Here is a 22,805-nt window from a genome sequence, read left to right as displayed (position 1 = left end):
GCAACACCAGAGCATATGGTATAGGCTAGCGAAGTCATTGCAGTGCCTGCAAGAACTATACTGGCATAAGTGTCGGGATAAAGCTTCTGGAATAAAGCCGGGCTGGGGATACGAGCCTGTTTGCAATAATCTGAGGGTCAATGCCTGCGCTCTATTTAACTTCTTGTGAGGAAGGGGAAAGTCTCTCCTGCCGAGATAAAAGTGCTGCGTAATTGTGTTGTATGTGGTCGGTTGATCTCTGTTCTCCACCACTGCGGGCCGGCGGGGGAGTTCTCCATGGTCGCGGAAAGCGACACCTCACGCCTTGGAGTGAGCCATCAGCTCGTTGAGGTTTGTGGGGCCTCCCATGATGGATCCCACGTGAGCGGGGAACCACGTGAGAGTGTGGGTGGCGATGCTTTTGCCGTCGAGGATGCGACAGGCTTCCTTACACACGGCACCAACGCTGAAGGCGCGGATGACTGCCCTGGAGTCGCTGAAGATATTGGCATGTTTGTCGTCCAGGAGAGCCAAGGCAATGGCCACTTGCTCGGCCACACGCGACGACGTGCGTCGTACAGAAGCGGCATTAACCGTCGAACCCCTGTGGTTGGTCGACACTACTGTGAATTTCTTGATGTTGCCATACTGGGCCGCGTCAACGAAGCAGCTGCCGCCAGTGAGTTCTGCCGCCCGGCGTAAGAGCGCCACCGCCCTGACCTTCCTTCTTTCCGCGTTGCGTGGGAATGCATTCGAATGGGGATACTGCCAAATGCAATCAATTTTATTACAATTGCCTTAGCAGTTCCCTAGGTAGATCATTTTTGCATTCCGCATGCATTTGAGCAAGAATGTTAGGAGCTAAAGCTTATTTAGTCGCGTACGCACAGCAAAAAAAGAAGAAAATGTTTAATATGTATCTTTCAAAAGAATTTAACCATGGACGTTAATATTTGTAGTAACCTCATACGATGATTCATGTGGACTGCGACGACTGGTACGTGTCCTTAAACGCCAGCTATATATACCAGGTAGCTAGTAAAATATTTAGCGAGGTAATATTTTCCGGTTAAGATTTTGAACGTTGTTCATGCCTAGAAAATATCTGGCTATTGTGGTGTTCCTGCCAACGGTGAGGCCACCTACACTTCACCAAAACTTCTGTTTCGGTCTGTGCAGTTGATGCCGTACATTGTTCAAGACCTGATGGGAAAATACCCAGGCCTATCGGGACTCTTGGTAGCTTCCGTCTTCAGTGGCTCTTTGAGGTAAGTTGCGAAAGGCGCAACGGATAGCTGCTTTTCGTAATAACCACTCGCTGGTCACTCTTGGGCCACTTCTTATAGCCTACACCATTGTATTATATGAAACCAGCAGGTAACGAAGCCATAGGAAAACATATTTGTAGTTTTTAATTGAAGTGAAGAAAGGATTAGCTATGATAACAAGGATAAAGGGAAATGAAAGTGGACGAAAAACTAGCCGCCGGTGAGAGCCGAACCCACAACCTCCGCATAACTTCCCCTATGCTTTCCTTGGCTTCATTATCTGTTGGCTTCATTATCTGTTGGCTTATTCTGACTAACGGAAATCGGGCTCCTCGGCTCTTTCACCTGGCCCAACTGGTATTTTCTTGGTATTGAATTGAACTGGTAGTGGGTTTCTTTTTATTGCGATAGCAATTATATGGACACTTCAACCGGATTTCTGCTGTCGCCGTCACCATCGCCGTCGTCGTCGCCGTGAGGTTCCGTATAAAGTCCAAGGGCGACAAAATCGTCGCCGCACGCCGTATTCCCCCGCGCGCTATCAGGGAGAGTGAACGCACGGCGGAAAGCAAACGCGACCGTCGCGCGAAAGGCCGTGGGGGTATGGGAGGGAGGGAGGCAGGGCGACGCTGTGCTCCGGCACGAAATGCGTATCTTGCAACCGGGCGCAAGGGGAACTTGCCACTCAATCTCCCACGCGAAAGCAAGAAAGCGGAAAGGCGGCGCGGGAGGGAAGGGGGGAGGGGACGCAGCTTCTACTCTGCCAACAACTTCGCTCGTACTTTGCCCGGCTGTGGCGGTCGCCCGCACGGTCTCTTATCTCCACACGGCTCCTGACCTTTGTATGTGCTGTGCATTCGCCGCTCAGTTTCCGTTGAAGCGATAGACCGCACGAACCTCCGCCCGCTGCGGCGGCTGCGCTTGCTGCCAGCGTTTTGACAGTCGTTGTCTGCGGTCATTCAGTGTGATCTATTCATGTTTGCTTGTGGGCGCTGACACCACGCTTGTTAATCAGTTAGTAAGCGAATGTGTCCAAGTTTATGCAGCCGATAAAACTACTATCCCTACTCCGAATAGCTATCTCTACCCGCCGTAGTTGCTCAGTGGCTATGGTGTTGGGCTGCTGATCACGAGGTCGCGGGATCGAATCCCGGCCACGGCGGCCGCATTTCGATGAGGGCGAAATGCGAAAACACCCGTGTACTTAGGTTTAGGTGCACATTGAAGAATCACAGGTGGTCCAAATTTCCGAAATCCCCCACTACGGCGTGCCTCATAATCAGAACTGGTTTTGGCACGTAAAACCCCATAATTTTTTTTTTTTGAATAGCTTTCTACTAATTTTTTTAATCCTCAGTTTCCGTGCCAGTTCTTCAGCATACTGTGCCGTGTTTAACAGAGGAACGCCGGGTGCTGGTACGCGGCGGACCGCCAGTTCTGTGCTGTCTATCACCGCCCGAAGCAGACTGTAGATGGTCGGGACATGACGGCACGAGTGCGGCTGGAGTATTCGTATTGATCCTTTTCGCGGAACAGTTTCTTCTATAGAAGCGAGGTGGCGCTTTCGGCGGCGCGCCGTACGTCGCCTCAGCGACCGCGCACAAATACGAAACCATTACCGCTTGTGCCTTGCTTCTGTGCGATCAGCTGTCGGAAATGCAACTGAGTTTTCGCTAACGCACTGTGCTCCAGTCATGCTGGATTGAATCATGTGGATTGAAGACGTGTGCAGTAGTTGGCTGCAAAAAAAAATAGTGACTGGCATATTAAGGAATGTAATGAATATGTGTGGCCAAGTTCGCGGACCGCTGCTGCAACTATCCGTACGTGTATCCCGCACTTCGAAATGTACGGCTTTCCACGAGGATACAGAAATTTGCTCATCAGCCAGCGTTGTATCCATAACCTTCAAAGAGAGGGCTTCAGGCCCGGAACCTCGGCAAGAGTGAGTACCAAGTGACGAAGGGAGTTGGGCCGCTTCCTTTCAGTAAGTTTCGCGCACAGTATCTACACAGATCTACCCCAACTGGCACGGAAACTTACGTCCACTCTTTCGCCAACGTGTCAATAATAAGTGAATGGGCGCACACTTGAATATATGCGTACAACATACGCGCAATAAATGACAGTACTACACCGATAGCACACGAATGGTCGAAGCTGAATGTTCCGTGGCGGTTCACAAGAGTCAGCGAGTTACTAGCGATAATACGTCTTTGCTACTAGGTATTACAATGTACAGAACAGTTACGTTTCAAACCTTGTGCGCAGCAAGAACAAATCTAACGGAACTGACCACTCCCGCGAGCGATTAGGCAGAAAATAATCGCATAGTGACCGCACCGAGGAACTTTACTGAGTCGGAAACATGACAAGCCGCTGCTTCAAAAGATTTGCCAAATAAAGAACGAAGATCAAAACACGCTAATCCTGATTCAATTCATGAGCGGAAAGATTGCATAGCTTGGATGGAATACATATTTAGCCCCACTTTGAGAGCAAGGAACATATACGCTGCTCGCGCCGCTTGGACGTAGCTTAATCAGCTCCGAAAGCGCTTTTGCATGTTCTCTGAAGCTGTGGCCAAAGATTCGTGTCGTCCACCCAGTCACCGTCTACGATATATCCCGAAACATGAGGTTTGCTAAGCCGCGCCGGCGTCATACACATCCATTGCAAACGCGGAGGCAACGGAGGCAAGCAATGGACGCGTCACCACGTGATCAAACATGGCAGCGCCCACGGGATCGCTGTGAAAAGGGTCAATAATTCTTATTGCAGTCAAACTGGCATGTCCAGATCTAGACGTTTCTACGTGGCGTCTCGGCTTGTCGCCTTCCTCCACGTAAGCGCACAACGTCGCTATGCATGGCCACCGATGCCGGCAATAGCACCGGTGACAAAATTCGGCACGTCCAGCCCTAGGCATGGAGGAAGCCTCGTTCTGCCTGTCGACGCCGAATTACGCACCGCCAACTGACGCTGAGGCTCTATTCTGGACAGGACATTCCGCCATTTTCTTCGAGGCGTGAAGTAGGCGTGACGCTTACAAAATGGCGCCGATGGCCGCGTTTTGCTTTCGTAACATGACGCAAATTTTACGTTTCGCCTAAGAAACTTAAATGTAGGCATTGAACCTAGCGTTCTTGATAAAGGAAAACAGTTTTCCTACCCAGTAAAAATAAAGCAGCTAGCTCAAAGCGTACTATTTCCATCGAAATTGTTTCTCGCTTCCGTCGTCTGCATGCGCACAAGCTGTCGTCTGCTTGATTAGCTAGGATGCCGGTCGTCTGGAAACGGAGTGAGTCATCGTATATTGGTGCCCACGCGCTTGCCTTCTACCTTGAGACAACATACGCGACCTACCAGTGATGATGAGCGCACGCTCTAGGCTGCGTTATCGCTATCTCGGGAAACGCAAGTGACTCAGCCCGACTCGTCTGGCTGAGAAGCGGCGGAATATCATCGATAGCGTTGCGCGCGCCACAGGTATCCGCTTGCGCGAGGCAAGCTCCGGCACCGCCATCTCTTGCTCACTTCGCTGCTTACTCGCACCGCGAGAGGAAACTTCAAGACGCCGCCTTGCGTACATTTATTTTTATAAATTAAAAAGTCGCCGTTTTCATACCCTTTGATGACGCGAAAAGACATTAATATTGATTACAATACAAACGCAGTAGCGAAAAGTGCAAAAAGTCGCAAGAAGTTTGCTAGTTTCAACCAATAATATTTCAAATAAACGTGTTTTTAATAGAAATGATGGTTCAAAACACAAATGCCAACACCACCCGAGAGCGATGCAAATGCTATGAGCACGCGTTGTGGACAAAAGATTTTCATGGCCCTAAATGACGAGGAAAATGCGGCGATACGCGTGCTTCTCGACCGCCATTGCATATGGCCGCTCATTACCATAATTCGCGCGGCTTGTCGCACCACAAATTATGGCGGAAAATCTGCAATGGCGGCCCAGCGCAACGTCACGCAACGTCAAATTGACGTTTACGAAACAGCCCCTCCTGTGACGCTCTTCACGGGATATTCTTTCAGCCAATCAACAACTGACATGCCGGCTATCTTGGAACGCCGCCACATATTCGCGAAATTGCAGATGCATTGCACGGGCTTCTGCACGCTACCGTCCACTTTCTTTTATAGTGCTAAAGTCACAATATAGGTGCCAAGGACCACAAAAAAGAATTAGTCGATAAAATTTGCAGCTCCACGTCACGTTTCGTCATCTGACGAAAACGCAAAATTGCATTTTGCAAAACTTGCGCGTTTCCCGGTACAAATTTCAAAACGCGTGACCTCTGGACAGCCAATGAGACAGCCAAGATGGCGGATAATGGCGGCCGTGCAGCCGCCATGCTTGTCCAGAATAGAGCCTCTGGTCGGCCTTTGGCGATGACGTCAAGGAGCGCAGCTGTGGTCGGGCACGTGCCCTCCTCTCCTCCCTCTTCCCTTGTGTGGATGACGTCATCACGAGCTCCATCCAATGGCGCGCTCCTCTCTCTCCACTTCCGCACCTACACTTCCTTCGCCACTCTCCTCCTCCCTGAATCCCGTTGCCCTCCCTCCTGCCTATAGTGCGAGATAGACCAACCATTCAAAGTGGGTGACGCAGCCAAAGAAATGGTAATATGATGAAGACAGTGGGGCGCGTGTACACCGGACAAGAGCTGAGACTGTGTATGTCGCTGTATACGTTCTTCGTCTTCCCGCTACTGATTAAATTTGGGAATTGTGTGCCGACTTGTGCAAACGCGAGTACACTCCTCGATCACCCCCCACCCCTGATGCAGCACCCTGTCGTCTGGCTACAACTCCATGGCGGCGGTCACGTGGGAAGACCTCATCCGGCCACGAGTGAAGCTGACGGAGACCCAGTCCATCGTGCTGATCAAGTGCGTTGGTGCGTTCACTCCAGACAGCAAGACGCGTAGAGCCTGAGTGAGCGATAGAGTGCATACGGTCCTATAGCCTCTCCTATGTGAAAGAAAGCTTGCACGCTTTGAGCCATGATCTCACGCCAGAAGGTAGGCAGCCCGTTAAAAATCAAGGTCGTGACGGAAAAGATCGTCGTGCTAAGCATCACCCCGTATCAATGTAAATAGGTATAGAAGTTTAAGTGCGCACGACGCTTCGTTGAGTCGGACAATAAATTGCTTTAGCGCACACCTCCTGTGCAAAGCAATCCTTTTCGTTAACAATCCCACTAGAAAAAAAGCGACATATTTAGCAGCATGATTATGCCTGGCCCGCCATAATGACGAATTCGAATCACTTTGCCTTCCTCTCAGACATTCTGCATATTTAGCTATATTTTCTAACTGCAGATCACCTATAAATATGGGCGCTTCTTTTTATGCAGAACAATTTCTTTTAAAGTAGTCTGTCAAGGATCGGTCCCCGCCTTTTTGATCGGTCGCTAGCACTTCTAATGCCAAATCACCCGCCGTAGTTGCTTAGTGGCTATAGGGTGTTGAGCTGCTAAGCACGAGGTCGCGGGATCGAATCCCGGCCACGGCGGCCGCATTTCGATGGGGGCGAAATGCGAAAACACCCGTGTACTTAGATATAGGTGCACGTTAAGGAACCCCAGGTGGTCCAAATTATTCCGAAGTCCCCCACTACGGCGTGCCTAATAATCAGATCGTGGTTTTGGCACGTAAAACTCCACAATTTAATTAATTTCCTAATGCCTAATCATTATATATAATATCCTAACGCATTAGTAATGTATTACACGTGCGCAATCGACACAGTGTGTAGCGGTACAAGTCGTTCAGTGCACACTGGTCAGATGTGCTTTAGGATCATTCAAGTATGCGACAAGAGTCTAGATTTACGCTGTGATTCTGGGAAGGTTCGTTTAAAGCAAACGCCTCGCGGTGCTTATTGGCTCTGTAAAATAGTTCGCACAGTGATTGATAGCGAACACGCATAAAGACTACCGCAAGGAGATGTTTCCTTTAGTACACTCGGTGTCAATTAATTTTCAAGCACGTCCTTAATTTAGAAATGAAGATTGTTTGAAGAAGGCTTCCATGTCTAACCGCGAAGTCATATTGACGCGGAAGTTCAGAGTAATTCTTGAAATCCTGTATGGATGCGCTGTTGACAGTTCAGCGTCGTTGCGATGAACCATTTAAATTCAGCTGTGCTCAATCCTTTGAATTGTTTTAATATAAAAGGAAAGGAGAAGCGAAATTAAACAAGTCCGTTACTTATCGGTGGTTCGCAAAAATCGGCTAACAGCAGCGAATACGTCAGAAAGCACTGCACGCAAATTCATCCAGTGATCGTTTCTCTCGCATATATATTTAAAATGAGTGCAACCATTCAAATATTCATTTTTTTTTTTTGCATGGCAGGTACAGTCTACGGCGTGCTGTCTATAGCCGTGGCATTCCTTGTCGGCTCACTGAAGTCCATCATGCAGGTAAGCTTACGCGTGTTCGATAACCCATGGCACTTTTGTTTAAAGCGTATGCAAGCACGTACTGCACGAACGAAAATAAACGCAACACATATATACGTGAAGTTCTGTCAGACATGAAGATGGTGACAATGGGCTTCAGACAAGATTACAGGAACTACTGTAAACACGAACTTGTTATCGCAAGTAAAATTTTGCGCAATTGCACATCCATCAGGCACATATGACTAAAGAGGCTTTAGAAAAGACGTCTCACTGAGTAGAACTTCCTATCTCAAGTATAAAAAGGCCAAAGGACTCCTTTGTCTGTGCGTTGTCTGTATCTAACGGATTGTGTCTTGAACGACTGAAACTGAAGGTAACAAAGCGAGTGACAAAGAGATACTCACGGTGTGCGGTCCACACTTCTGCCTGGACTATATTGCATGTGTGTGCATCATAGGTGGTGGAGAGAGGAGGGTTGCAGCAGCCATGTTCCTTATAGTTCGAATGTCGCAGGCTTCCACTAGTCTCTTGGGAGTGACTTCGGGTCCGCTGCTGGCCATCTTCCTATTGGGCGTCCTAGCTCCCTGCTGCAAGAAAACGGTAAGCTCACCATTCGACATCATTTCCTATTGGGATTGAGCTTTCAAGAGTTAATACCTGTGTCACACGGGTACATTTGGAAGGCCTTCCAGTCGACGGCCTTCGAAACGCCACAACTCTATCGACTCGAAGGAGTTGTCGCGCTGCTACACGGCACTTTTGAAAGGCCGTTGAGTGGTTCAGGCGTTTCTCGCAAAATTGTGTGGCGCTGCGGATCTTTATTTTCGTTTTCCTGTAACCAAAAGTTAAAGAACATTAAAACCAGTTAAAACGCTATAATTTATTTTATGTTGCGAAATAGCGGCGATATGACGGAATCCGGCAACACATGGAGTAGAGGGAGAGTGTACTAGACAACATGGAGGAAGGAATGAACACAAGCACGTCGCTGTTGTCGAGAGTATGTGCAGTTCGCACATATGAAGTGGCGAAAATAGTTTATTGAATAATTAATAACACTCGTTTATAGTATTTTTAGAGCATTTTGGTTGGATTTGTTCTTTCTAACCGTGAGTACGAGCACACTGTGAACGAGACGGCATGTTCGCGCTGTTTCCGCTTCCGTTGCTCAAAGGCCATCCAGATTTCAATAGAGTTGTAGGGTGCTCCGTTGACTCGATAGACTATTGACTCGGCGGCCTTCGAAACCGCACGTGTAGCAGCTCGAACTTGACCTTTGAGTCAACTGACTATCGGTTGGAAGGCCTTCCAAACGCCCGTGTGACACGGGTATAAACACGGCCCGCAATCGAGCCTAATAGGAAGGACGAAACGGCAGAGGTAAAAATATAGTGCGACGAGCCAGATACACACGGGAGAAGTATAATGCATCCCTCCATCTCTAACGCTGTCTTGCCCGTGAAAGAAGATGCAATGTTATACGCACTGATGCTGAATGTCGCAATTTTCGCTGAACTTATTCTGAAGCATCAACGTTATGCGAGATTAGCCTAATTCAAGCCTCCCTAGCGGCTCTGGGTTATTCAAGTGAAATTCGATTGGGGGTGTCGTAATTATACCTTCTGGTCTGCACGGGATCCGCCTGAATTTCGTTCATCGAAACACACCAGTGAAGCCAGCTGATTGATGAAACTCATGTCTGTCACGCTAGTCAAGCACGAAAGAGCTAACAGCGACAGGGTGGCACTGAAAGGAACGCCGACTGCTGCATTTGGCGACGGAGTGCATGGTTGCAGCCACCTGTTTAGTACTAGAGTGTTTTAGCTAAGCGCTTGCTTTCCGCTCCGCTCAGACCGGCATATGCTAGCAAATGCCACACAACTGCTTAGCGGGAACGCCTGTCCGCTTGCGCACAACGCTCATACCGGCAGCGGAACGAAGACCGCATCCCTCGCTCCGCTACAAAGCCGACTGAGCGGAGCGTGACAGCGTGTCTACTTGGCATCTTCGTCGTTTTGCAGCCGAGTTGATAGCGCGTCGCTCCCGTCTCGGTAAGACGCGCTTATCAAATGCGAAATCTACGTAGTTCCCTGCAGTGTCTCAGAGCGTGAAATCTGAGCGGAGCGGAGCATAAGCGGCGCTCTGCTAAAACTGTCTACTCAGGACAGTCGCGTTTTGTCGAATGGCTACCGCACAAGTCTAAAATATCGAGCATCTATGACGCTATGGCTTCTAAAAACGCGCTAGCGCGTGACCGTCGATGTCGCCCTCGCCGCCTCCTGGCTAAAATCCCTATATAGTAAACGTACCGCCATGTACTCTTTCCTCCGCCGTCTCCTCTCCTAAAGCGCGTGTATTTTTCTTTACTTTTTGCTTACGAAAGCAAGTCGACGGTGGCGCCCCTAGAAAGTCCTCGTTCAAGCTATCAGGCCGGGCGCGCGCCGCGCCCGCCGCCGGCGGCGACTGCGGCTGCGCAGAGTGACTTTCAACATGTCTCTGTGGCGGAAAAAAGTTGTCGCAGTTTCACCTGAAAGGTGAAGCATCAATTGCGATAGCAAATTTGTAGAGAGATATACGGAGTAATGATATTAGCTTTATCAGCTGTATAAACTTGGACATGCAGCAGCACCGGCAACGCGCCGAACTGTTGTCGACGCCGTCGGCATTTTGCCCGCGTTCGCTCAAAATGCGTGCGGCGTTGGTGACTGTTGCCGGAGCCTCTGATATAAATAGGCACTTGGTGCCGCAGCTAAACGTCGCCTCCCTTCCCTCCCCCTTCCCCCCCTCCCCCACGGCCTCTCGCGCATCGGAAGAAGGCGCGTTTGCTCTACATATATGGTGATTGTAAAGGAGGAAAGAGACGCCTACTTCTGCAGCCCTTAAGGAAGCACGGCGCAGAACGCGCGTTTGTTCTCCGCCGTGCGTTCACTCCCCGTGAAAGAGCGCGTCCCTCGCGCCCTTTCACTCGCACATACAGCGTTCGGCGGCGCGCGGCCACGATTTCATCTCCATTGACGTCATACGGAACCTCACGGCGACGGCGACGGCGACGCCGACGGCAGAAATCTGCTTTTGAGTGTCCATATAATTGCTATCGCAATAAAAAAGAAAATATAAGGAAGTGAAAGCGCGCGCTATCATCGTCCAATCGGAGATACAGGAGAGAGAGAAGCGGCGTTGATCAAAGGATGGCGGTACTTTTCCTATATAGGGATTTACTCCAGGCATCCAGCGACGTTATCAGCAACTCCTTGCACTGCGATCCGGCCGAGTATAAAGTGGCGGCTTATTCCGCACCTAAACACCTGCAGGTATTGCAAGAAACGCGCCGCGTCACTTGTGCAGGCCAAACAGAGATTATGGCATGCCGCGCTGATGATATAGAACGACGCGCTGTCGTCATTGCGATCCACCGGCTAAGCTCCCGCGTGGCTGACTATAGGGCCGCGATTTTGTAGCGATGCCTCTTCCGATGCTATTAAAGTGGCGGTCCCACTCCGGCGGCACGAGCCCCCCGTTTTCAGTACTTTTGGAGCAACCGTGGCGGCTCTTCTACTTAGGATATGAAGTTGTCGTATAAACCATAAAAAGCTTAATTCTTGTAGATTCCAACTATATATAATATAAAGAAATTTATTGATGTGATTTAGAAATAAATGTTCAAGAACAAGCATGAGATACATGGTTTTTGCGAACTGTGTCTCAGTTGTTACCATATTTAGAAGAAACTACCGCACTTACTGCATTGCGGCTTGCTCTGTAGCTTTAGGACATATTTATCTAGTTCCTAGACGTAGCAAAATAATTTTGAATTTTTACTTTTTGGATAATTTGCTTTTGAAAATTGCTAAATATTGCGATCTTCTGTTGTAAACAGCCCGGCAACTACATGCTCAAGCAAGCTAAATTTTGGATAAAGTAGAGTTCAAGGAATTTCCATTTAGGACGCAAAATTTCATTCATGTAACTTTATTAGTTTTCCTAATAGTGCGGCCGAAATTAAGCAATATTTAGAATTCTGGTTTTATTTTTGCCCATTTTTTCGGGAAGGTACTAAAGCTACGCATCTGCGGTTTAAAACTAATAAAGGAGAGAGAGAAGCGGCGTTGATCAAAGGATGGCGGTACTTTTCCTATATAGGGATTTACTCCAGGCATCCAGCGACGTTATCAGCAACTCCTTGCACTGCGATCCGGCCGAGTATAAAGTGGCGGCTTATTCCGCACCTAAACACGTGCAGGTATTGCAAGAAACGCGCCGCGTCACTTGTGCAGGCCAAACAGAGATTACGGCATGCCGCGCTGATGATATAGAACGACGCGCTGTCGTCATTGCGATCCACCGGCTAAGCTCCCGCGTGGCTGACTATAGGGCCGCGATTTTGTAGCGATGCCTCTTCCGATGCTATTAAAGTGGCGGTCCCACTCCGGCGGCACGAGCCCCCCGTTTTCAGTACTTTTGGAGCAACCGTGGCGGCTCTTCTACTTAGGATATGAAGTTGTCGTATAAACCATAAAAAGCTTAATTCTTGTAGATTCCAACTATATATAATATAAGGAAATTAATTAATGTGATTAGAAATAAATGTTCAAGAACAAGCATGAGATACATGGTTTTTGCGAACTGTGTCTCAGTTGTGACCATATTTAGAATAAGCTACCGCACTTACTGCATTGCGGCTTGCTCTGTAGCTTTATGACATATTTATCTAGTTCCTAGACGTAGCAAAATAATTTTGAATTTTTACTTTTTGGATAATCTGGTTTTGAAAATTGCCAAACATCGGGATCTTCTGTTGTAAACAGCCGAGCAACTACATGCTCAAGCAAGCTAAATTTTGGATAAAGTAGAGTTCAAGGAATTTCCATTTAGGACGCAAAATTTCATTCATGTAACTTTATTAGTTTTCCTAATAGTGCGGCCGAAATTAAGCAATATTTAGAATTCTGGTTTTATTTTTGCCCATTTTTTCGGGAAGGTACTAAAGCTACGCATCTGCGGTTTAAAACTAATAAAGGTATATGAATGAAATTTTGCGTCCTAAATGGAAATTTCTTGAAGTCTACTTTATCCAAAATTTAGCTTCCTTGAGCATGTAGTTGCTCGGCTGTTTACAACAGAAGATCCCGATGTTTGGCAATTTTCAAAACCAGATTATCCAAAAAGTAAAAATTCAAAATTATTTTGCTACGTCTAGGAACTAGATAAATATGTCATAAAGCTACAGAGCAAGCCGCAATGCAGTAAGTGCGGTAGCTTATTCTAAATATGGTCACAACTGAGACACAGTTCGCAAAAACCATGTATCTCATGCTTGTTCTTGAACATTTATTTCTAATCACATTAATTAATTTCCTTATATTATATATAGTTGGAATCTACAAAAATTAAACTTTTTATGGTATATGCCACGAGTTTATATGCTAAGTAGAAGAGCCACCACGGTTACTCCAAAAGTACTGAAAACGGGGGGGGGCTTGTGCCGCCGGAGTGGGACCACCACCTTAATGCGTTAGCATTAGGCGTAGAGGTGTGCGAATAGATTTTTGAGGCCGAATCAAAATATATGGATCGAATGGTGCCAGAAACGAATCAAACTGAATGTCGAATAATATCAATGAATACATTTGCATTATAGTTTTTTAATACTGAAAAGCCGTTATCACAAAAGCCGCTATCACGCTGAATCGGTTTGCAAACCGATCCAGTGTTGCGAACCGGTTCACGAAGCGTTATAATTTTTTTTTTTCTAAACTGGAACTGAGGCGGAACAAAATCAGAGCGCGTCGAACCTCAACCGAAACGGGTCATTTTTCTTTTTCTTTTTTGGTTCTACACCCTTGGTGTAAGTCCAGCGCTCGTCCTGTCCACTTCTGCCCTTGTGCATGTGGTATGGTTTCCTGTTCACGAGCACGTACCACCTCGCCCAACAAGATAAACTCTGCGTATATAATTGTTATCGCAATAGACTACAGCCATGATCCCGTGAGTGATGCTTTCTCGCAGGGAGCGCTGACGGGCATGCTTGCCGGGCTGTTCGTCGCCTCGTGGCTCGTCATCGGTTCGATCCTTTACCCTCGCCCCATAGACCAGCTGCCTACGTCCACGGCCGGGTGTTCCAGCTTCAACCAGACCCTGACGCTGGGCTCGTTCGAGCCTCCGCCAACGCCCAGGTATATGCCTCACCGTTTCCTACTGCTGGCCTATTGCAGCTAAACTTTTCGAGGGAGAAACTAGAAAGAAATCAATGCTCACCAAATGCGAGCTACAAAGCCGGCTCCAACGTCTAGTGCAGTAACATTACGTACTTATGCGTGTGTGTATAGGGTGGAGAACAATAGGGTGCCTCGATGCCAGCGCCTCCACTCGCTCGAGGCACCCTAGAGAACAATGACGCAATGCGCCCCTGCCGGGACGATACAAAGCGTGACTTTTCTAGGCGTACGTGAGCGGTGCAGCTTTGGTTTGACACTCACGTGGTCATTCCCATAAGGTACCTCATTTGCGCGTTACCAGTGACGTTTGTGAACTTTGAAGATGATGTCTATGTACTTATCTTTATTTCATGTAGAACTTCCAACGCTTCCATGTTGGAGGAGTTGCAGGTTCTCGCTCGTAGCATGTTCGACCGACTGCTCAATTAATACTGCCAAAAACATTTGATCACGATAGGTGCTTACGGTAGTCAGCCGCTTGGGAGGAAATGGTAGATGGTGGTTAGTTGGAAGTTGTAGAAATTGTTTTTTATTTGTTTTTCGTTTGGGGATTTGAGTTTGGTGCTTCGGATAGACAGATCATCTTGCTAATAGGCTATGAAAAGAAACATGACTTCCTTCAACAGACACCTTAGCAAGCATTCTATGCCTTTGTGGTCATGTACCCGTATCGCAAACATTGATGAAAGATTGTCTTCAAAGTTAATATCAGCGTTTGAAACAGTCTGTATGGTCAAGCTTCCCGCACTGCGATCGCAGAGCAATAAAATTTTTAAAAAAGAAAACAGTAATGTTACGAATCCTAAATGGCTAGTTTAACACATTTCAAGTAACAAGCTCATATTTCACTTTTCTGTCCAGCGGCCTGAACCATTTCTACCACATATCCTTCATGTGGACTCACTTCGTCGGCTTCGCCACTTCGCTGGTAACATCGCTAGTCGTCAGCCTAATATTCGGTCAGTCAACATCATCATCGTCATTCATTCATTCATTCATTCATTCATTCATTCATTCATTCATTCATTCATTCATTCATTCATTCATTCATTCATTCATGCCGTTTCGTTTCATTTCATTCTTCCCCAACAGACAGAGGAAGCACTGAAGAGGTCGATGCCAGATATCTTTCTCCATTGGCAAAACGATTCAGCGGCCATCATAGCGAAAAGGTGGCAAATATTCAGGTTTTGTGGGTGCCCGAGAAGGTAAGCAAAATCCTGTTACTGCTTTTAACTAGGCCATGAATGCCGGTATCTCGAAGTTGACCGAATGCAAACTTGACTCCCAACCACGCGCAACGATTGTTTGCCTGTCCTGTCTGCTCCCTAAAAGCGGTACCGTTTTCTAAACAACGACGACAACAAAAAAGCCGGCAGATCCCACGCCCTGTGGGAATCGATGTTATGCGAAACACTGTGCGGGGAGCCTACCAAGTTAACGAAACGACCATGAGAGCACCAAGACTTAGGCGGCTGTTTCATGACCTACATGACACGCATGTCATGACATTCATGTCATGGGTCCTGAGGAGTCCCTTTAGCTAGGCCTAAGAGAGGCGAAAGCCTTAGTCATGCTCGTGGCTATAACTTCGACCATCAATCTTTAACCTTTTCCTTCACTTTGTACACATCCGAACCCATTACATTGGTTTTTGAGTGTTAATCTCCTTTCGCTAAGTCAGTCACTTTTGCTGAGTCATGGTCATGACTCTGGCTTCTACCACGATCCGTTAGTTTTTCCCTCACTTAGTACCCGCGTGCAAACCCATTTCAGTGGTTTTTGAGTGTTAATCTTTTTTTGCTGAGTCATCGTCATTTTTGCTGAGTCACGCTCATGACTACGACTTCTACCATCGTGCCTTAGCGTATCATTCACTTAGTACCCACGTCACACCCAATTTCAGTGGTTTTTGAGTGTTATCCTTTTGTCGCTGAGTCATTGTCATTTTTGCTGAGCCATGCTCATGACTATGGCTTCTACCACCATCCTTTAGTGTTTCCTCCACTCAGTACCCACGTCCGAACCCATTTCAGTGGTTTTTGAGTGTTAATCTTTTTTCGCTGAGTCATGAAAGAGCCGCCTACGTCTCGGTGCTCTCATGGTGGTTTCGTTAACTTGGTAGGCTCCCCGCACACAGCTTCGCATAACATCGATTTCCACATGGCGTGGTATTATATAGCCACTCCAAGTCGTCGTCGTCGTCGTGAGGCTCCGTATAAAGTCCAACGGCGATAAACTCGTCGCCGCGCGCCGTATGCTGCATGTGCGAGTGAAAGCGCGCGTCCCTCGCGCGCTTTCACGGAGAGCGAACGCACGGCGGAGAGCAAACACGACGTCTCCGGTCGTGCGAAAGGCCGTGAGAGGAGGATCTTGCGACCGGGCGCAAAGGAAACTGGCGACTCAATCTCCCACGCGAAAGGGGGGAAGCGAGAAGGCAGCGCGGGAGGGAGGGTGCGCGGCTTCTACTCTGCCAGGAACTGCGTACTTTGCGCGGCTAAGGGCTGCCGCGCGCACCGTATCTTTGAAAGCGATCTCCACACGCCTCTGACCTTTGTATGCGCTGTACTTTGGCCGCTCAGTTTCCGTTGAAGCGATAGACAACGCGTTTTGACGGTGCTTGTCTGCGGTCATCGAGTGTGATCTACTTATGTTTGCTTGAGCGCACTGACACCATGCTTGTTAATTCAATTAGTAAGCGAATGTGTCCAAGTTTATGCAGCCCATAAAACTACTATCCTTACTCAGTATACTCTACTAGTAAATTTGCTATCGCAATTGATGCTTCGCCTTTCGGGCAAAACTGCGACTTTGTTTTCAGTATGAATCTTTTTTCGCTGAGTCATTGTCATTTTTGAGACTCGTGCTCATGACTGTGACATCTACCATCATCATTTAGTCTTTCCTTCCCTTAGTACCCACTTCCGAACTCATTTCAGTGGTTTTTGAGTGTTAATGCTTTTTTCGCTTGGTCATTGTCATTTTAGGCGGCTGCTTCATGACCTACATGACACGCATGTCATGAAATTCATGTCATGACCTATCATTTATGTTCACCATACACTGTTGTCATACTATGCCAGTATTAATTACATACCGAGTTAACGAAACGACCATGAAAGCACCAAGACGTAGGCGGCTGTTTCATGACCTACATGACACACGTCCCGATATCATTTTATTCGTCATACACTGTTGTCATACTATGCCAATTTTAATACATACCAAGTTAACGAAACGACCATGAGAGCACCAAGACGTAGGCTGCTAGATAGATAGATAGATAGATAGATAGATAGATAGATAGATAGATAGATAGATAGATAGATAGATAGATAGATAGATAGATAGATAGATAGATAGATAGATAGATAGATAGATAGATAGATAGATAGATAGATAGATAGATAGATAGATAGATAGATAGATAGATAGATAGATAGATAGATAGATAGATAGATAGATAGATAAGGTCAAAGTGGCAACTGTTCGCCAAGAAATGCTTCGCATTTAAAACAAAAATGGGCAGGCTTATAAACACTGAGCTTCCGTCGTGAGGCGCCAGCAGCGCGCGCTGGCCAACAATGCCGGCAACGGCATCAGTAACAGCACTGGCATGTGATGCAGACGGGGCGAAGGCGCGCGTGGCTTTTCCAGTGATTTTGCTTGCGAATATAATTTTAAGGTCTGGTGAACTGGAAAACGCATTTTCGTGCGCCTGCTCTTGAGAAAGGTCATCGCTTGTACGAGGCAGGTCGCATTCATGACATCAGGCATTATATAAAGCAGAAAATCAGTGCAAATTGCGAAGCAAGCGCACCCAGCAAACAAAGCTTACCGCGGCAATTAAGCTAAGACGTGGAACTCCAGCAGCTTATGCTATTTTGCTGTGCATGTTAACATTATGATGTATTTAATACTGTAGACTGCCGAAGCAGCACAAACATCACGGACAAAGGAAGACGTACGTCTTCTTTTTTTTTTTTGCGCCGCTTCGCTGATCGCACATATATGTCTTCACGTTGCCGTTCTCTGTCCATTCTCCTTTTTTTTCGATGCGTTTTCGATCTTAATGTCTTCGCAATAAACCAAACTAACCTAATCTTCAGTCTTGGCCTATTTCACATAAAGCCCCTTGGTAATTTTAAAGTACCGACACTCACCTCCCCGCGGCGCCGATTCTCCTCGCGCGTCGGCTGTACGCGCTGCGCACGGCACGCTTTTTCTCCTTGGCTCCCGCGGACGGGCCACAGCAATCGATGGAGGCGCATGATTTTTGGCCAGTTGCGCGCCCCAGTGGTGTAGAAATTTTTTTTTAAATTGTGATAACAGCAAGAATGCTAAAGGTAGCGTTTATGAGGAGCTTGGTTTCTTATTAAAGCCGTATGAAAGGGGCATACTGATGTAAAAGGAGCTTTGAGGCGATTTCTATACTCCAGATATTTTTATTGCGATAGCAATTATATGGACACTTCTACCGGATTTCTGCCGTCGCCGTCGCCGTGAGGTTCCCTATAGATAAAATCTTCGCCGCGCGCCGTATGTCCGAGCGGAAGCGTGTGGGGACGTGCGCTATCACGGAGAGCGAACGCACTCAATCACCCACGCGCAAGCAAGGAAGCGGGAAGCCAGCGCCGGAGGGAGCGCAGGGAGTGGGGGGGGGGGGGCGCACTTCTACGCTGCCAACAACCGCGCTCGTCGCTCGTCCACACCGTCTCTTATCTCCACACGGCCCTGACCTTTATGCGCCGTGCATTCGCCGCTCAGTTTCCGTTGAAGCGATAGACCGCACGTACCTTCGCCCGCTGCTGCGGCGTATATATGCGCTTGCTGCCAGCGTTTTGACAGTCGTTGTCTGCAGTCATTCAGTGTGATCTATTCATGTTTGTTTGTGCGCGCTCACACCACGCTTGTTCAATCAGTTAGTAATAGTCGGGCCACATTTTCCAACGCACGCTACACATGGAATGCTGCCCGGGTCGGCAGTGCAGCGCTACAGGTGTGTCCCTTCGCACGCGCTGCCCACGGGAAGCGCTTCTCATCAACACCACCGTTTCACACGCGCCTCCTCGTGGTCATCGAGTCTCTCTTCATGTCGGTCTACTTACGCCGCAGCACACCTGCTTACTTAATCAGCTCATGTTTACTACAATTCATATTGCTACCAAAGCCGCTCACCTTACTTCGTATGTACATTGCTGTGTTGCTATCGCATTCACTGCTTCGCCCTTAGGGCGAAACTGTGACATTTTTTTTTCTGCCACATGATAAGATGCTTTACTTTGTGCATCTGATCTAGAATTGCTTGTGGCACATCCCTCTGTGTTTGGCTGTTTTTTTTTTCTTGCTGTGCCCGCATGTGCACCACAGGTATTATAATACTCAGCGAGCCTTCTTATAATGAATTAGTCGCGAGTGCATCGTCCGTCCATGTGTTCTTCTCAATGTGAAAGTAGCTTTTGCGCTGTGGTCTCTAAATTGAATAGGACGGTTGCGCAATTTCAGTACGAGCAAGCGTGCGCGATCATGTAAACATCCCCTGCACAATGCCTGTATCCTTGAGAAAACCAAATAATAATCATCACTCATGCGTGCGCGGCAGCCCAATCCAAAGCAAATTCAAGAACTGAAAAAAAACGTAATGGGGACTAGCCTAGCGCTCATCACCCGCAATACCACGGGTATAGTTGCCATTAATTTTTTTTTCAGAGCCTGCATTCATTGCATCTATGTGACTGACACGCACTTTGAAGTAAGCTGGAAAGAAGGCTCCTCTACAAGCCGCCATATAAATTTTCAGTAAAACATCTAGGGAACAGATCCTAACAATCACGAGAAGTGCGATCGATAGGCTGTACCTTCGCACATAATTGTTCACAGCTGAAAGCAGAACCTATAGTGTAGAACGATAATTCAAAGAGTGACAGTACTCTCAAATTATCAAAGGACTTTAATAACGCACAGCTTGAGGCGACAAGAACAGTCGGTGGCGGTTAGTTCACGTGTGCAGCCGGCGGTGACGGCGGGTGTGAATACGCCGCTGCATTGGCATTCGCCGTCAATACAGAGCACAAAGAGTCGTGTACCAGACGCAACCGGAGCTGGGGAGCACATGGGACCACCCCCCCCCCCCCCCCAAAAAAAAAAAAAAAAAGTTATGGCAAAATGACGACTACAAATCTACGTGTTCGCCTTCGGTGCCCAAGCTCCGGAGCCGTCACGGCTAAGGATGCGAAGAAAGACACACAATTTACTTGGAACACGAAGAACGGCTCTTTTATTTACGTAAGAAAACTAAACAAAAGAAAAGCAGCGTCGGAAATGTTACGTAGCGTTGCATACGCAACAGACATTCCGCCGTTCCTTCTGTTGACGCTGCAATGAAACCAATGAAAACTGCAGTGCCCTCACCAGCTTCAGTCATGTTTGAATAACTGTTCGCAGGCGCGGATCCAGGGGGGATGTCCGGATGTCCTGACCCCCCCCTCGGATTTCTGTATCGCCCCCTCGCTGATAGGGGGATGGCCCTGTCAAAAAAATATGGCCACCAGCATTCTTCAAAATTATTTTTCGTGAGTACCAGTGGTATCAGCCATGTATAAGTAAAGGTAGCTCGCTCACAAGCTTAGTTGTACTCCGTAGGGGTGTGGTGTCGCGAAGTTGCCGTAGTTAATTTTTCTCATGAACACCTTTTACCTCCTGGCGCCGGCCGTGCCTTACTCGTCCCGTCGGTGGCGTCGAATGAACGAGGGGACGTCCCTTTTGCCAAGTACGCCGATGTCCGCGCGAGCGCCTTCGCGCCTGATCAACTTAGTTCCCCATTGGGGTGTCATCGGTTGCCTCATTTGCTGTCATCGGTTCCGTGATCAACCTGCTTAATGAAAGGGATCTCTCGCTGAAGTGTCCATATTGTTACGCCGTGTCACTGCCAGTGAAAAGTGAGGGAAGCGAGGGAGGCGAAAACGCCGTTCGTAATTGGAGGGTGTCCGATCGGAGTACTCAAGTGACCGCAGTGTACCTTGACATTCATCGACGTCTGCTACATTCACTGATGGCTGCCATGGGGCCGGAGCGGCTGGCGTTCGCGCGCGTGCGGTCTCTCTTGCATAGCCGTCCTGAACGCCGCTGGGGCAAAAGCCGCTGGGGCAATGAGAGACTTGCTGACATCGAAGCAATTCTTCTCGTACAATCTGACGTATTGTCGACGAGAGGTCATTAGGTGACATACTGTCGACACTAGCCACTGTTGGCACGTTTGACAGACGGCCAAATTTCGGAGCTATCCGTCGCATCTTCAGCGTTTCAAATGTGCGACAGTGCTGCATCACGTCAGACACGGAGTTCAGGTTTTCTTTGCCAATCAAGAAATTATATACGTCTTCGGCTATCCCCTTCAGAACGTGTCCAACCTTGTCCTCTTCAGTCATCCTAGGGTTCACTATCTTGCACAGCTTCAAAATTTCTTCGATATATGTGGTACATCTCTCCCCTGGAGGCTGTGCCCTCTGAGCCAATGTCTGCTCCGCTCGCTTCTTGTTCGCGTTAGAATCGCCGAAGCACTTCTGTACTTCCTCAACAAAACGATCCCAAGTGATGAACATGTCCTCGTGGTTTTCATACCACATGAGAGCAGTGTTTGTCAGTGAAAATACAACATAGCTAAGCTGCGCTGCCGAGTCCCAGCCGTTGCTTCTGCTCACCCGCTTATAGTTCTTGAGCCACTCGTCAACGTCCTCCCCTGAGGTCCCGCCAAAGTTTGGCGGCACTCGGTAGTACGGCCAGGGACCCGTAGGAGCCGTAGGAGTTGCCCCCGATGCATCAGAGGTCGGGAGTTGGGACATCATCTCGATCGGCGAAGGCGGAAGTCCGGCAAGGCGGCGGCTGCGGCGAAGACCAGGGAGTAGAGCTTCCGTCGTTGGGTTCGTATTACCCAGCACCGTATATAAATAATAACAACTAACAGCTAAACTAAGAACTACGCATAGGCAACTTTTTTTTAACTGTAGCACTCATTGTGATCACAGTTACACGTTGACAATATCCAGTACGAGCACAGTACCGTTCGTACGCTACAAGTTTTTCATTGTAACTTCGCAGTTTTATTGTCGTACATTAAGCATAGGAGGCTCAGGCCCACCGGATCCGTTTATCTGAGTGGGCGTCCTCGCGGAGCGGGGCGAAGCCACGAGCAGGGGCTGCGAAATGGGGGAGCGTGACGTCAGCGGCCAACGCCAGCGCGCGGGCCTAGGATGGCGTCGCGTGGTTAGAGAAACGGGAGCAGATGCGCGCCTTGTGTAAAAGGATGACTTCGCGTGGGAAACAAAACATGAAGACGCTGGTTCGCGCTCTCGGCTACTACGCCACATCGTTCTTCTTGTAGGTGGCGTCGTGAGTCTTCATACGTGGTGATTCGCATATCGTAAACAACCAGAGTAGTGGTTGCCGCGTTGAAACGAAGGTGTCTCAGCCGAACACAAAGAATCTTCTTAAGGAAATCAAGGTGTCCCAACAGAACTCCAAAGACGGACCCGTGCTTACGCATTTATAACGAACCTGCGACAGACCATCCCAAATTTTATTTCAAGAAACAATACAGGCTGATATACCGGGTGTTCAAAATTAAGCTTTATGGTTTTCTTAAAATTAGGCACTGGGAGGCACGTGAAGACCACCTGCGCAAATAAGTTTTGTGGCCAGGGGGACACAAAGTGAGATAATTATCGCTGTCAGCAACCGAATTAACTAAAATTGAATAATTAACTTTTTATTGACTGCAGTATGTGTGTACGTTTGCATTCAAAAGTTAGAGGCAGTCGTGTTTCTGCACAGTTTCACTTGGAAGAATTCTTCTAGCATGGCTATGCTCCGATATATCCAACTACAAAATTTAATTGTCGTTCGCATGATTACGCATGC

At 48.0% G+C, this 22,805-nt stretch overlaps 1 protein-coding gene and 1 long non-coding RNA gene across 3 annotated transcripts in view; one reads left to right on the top strand and one right to left on the bottom strand.

Annotated features, from left to right (window-relative positions):
* Positions 1 to 9,952, bottom strand: part of LOC125947796 (uncharacterized) — a 290,580-nt gene extending 280,628 nt beyond the window's left edge. The window contains exons 1-3 of the long non-coding RNA XR_007468488.1: positions 9,827 to 9,952; positions 9,294 to 9,474; positions 8,079 to 8,261 (exon numbers count right to left, since the gene is read on the bottom strand). This is a non-coding gene — a long non-coding RNA (uncharacterized LOC125947796). The remainder of the gene's footprint in view (positions 1 to 8,078; positions 8,262 to 9,293; positions 9,475 to 9,826) is intronic.
* LOC119461522 (sodium-coupled monocarboxylate transporter 2-like) overlaps positions 1 to 22,805 on the top strand; it is a 58,422-nt gene that overhangs the window by 32,326 nt on the left and 3,291 nt on the right. For both annotated transcript variants that reach the window (XM_049673144.1, XM_037722864.2), the window contains 7 exons: positions 1,159 to 1,247; positions 6,053 to 6,162; positions 7,625 to 7,692; positions 8,188 to 8,274; positions 13,681 to 13,847; positions 14,751 to 14,848; positions 14,982 to 15,097. In XM_049673144.1, coding sequence (XP_049529101.1) covers positions 1,159 to 1,247; positions 6,053 to 6,162; positions 7,625 to 7,692; positions 8,188 to 8,274; positions 13,681 to 13,847; positions 14,751 to 14,848; positions 14,982 to 15,097 — 735 coding nt within the window. The remainder of the gene's footprint in view (positions 1 to 1,158; positions 1,248 to 6,052; positions 6,163 to 7,624; positions 7,693 to 8,187; positions 8,275 to 13,680; positions 13,848 to 14,750; positions 14,849 to 14,981; positions 15,098 to 22,805) is intronic.

This window comes from Dermacentor silvarum, chromosome 8, assembly GCF_013339745.2.
Source record: "Dermacentor silvarum isolate Dsil-2018 chromosome 8, BIME_Dsil_1.4, whole genome shotgun sequence".
NCBI lineage: Eukaryota > Metazoa > Arthropoda > Arachnida > Ixodida > Ixodidae > Dermacentor > Dermacentor silvarum.
Note: the sequence above shows the minus strand (reverse complement) of the source record. Positions and strands in the feature narration are given on the sequence as shown.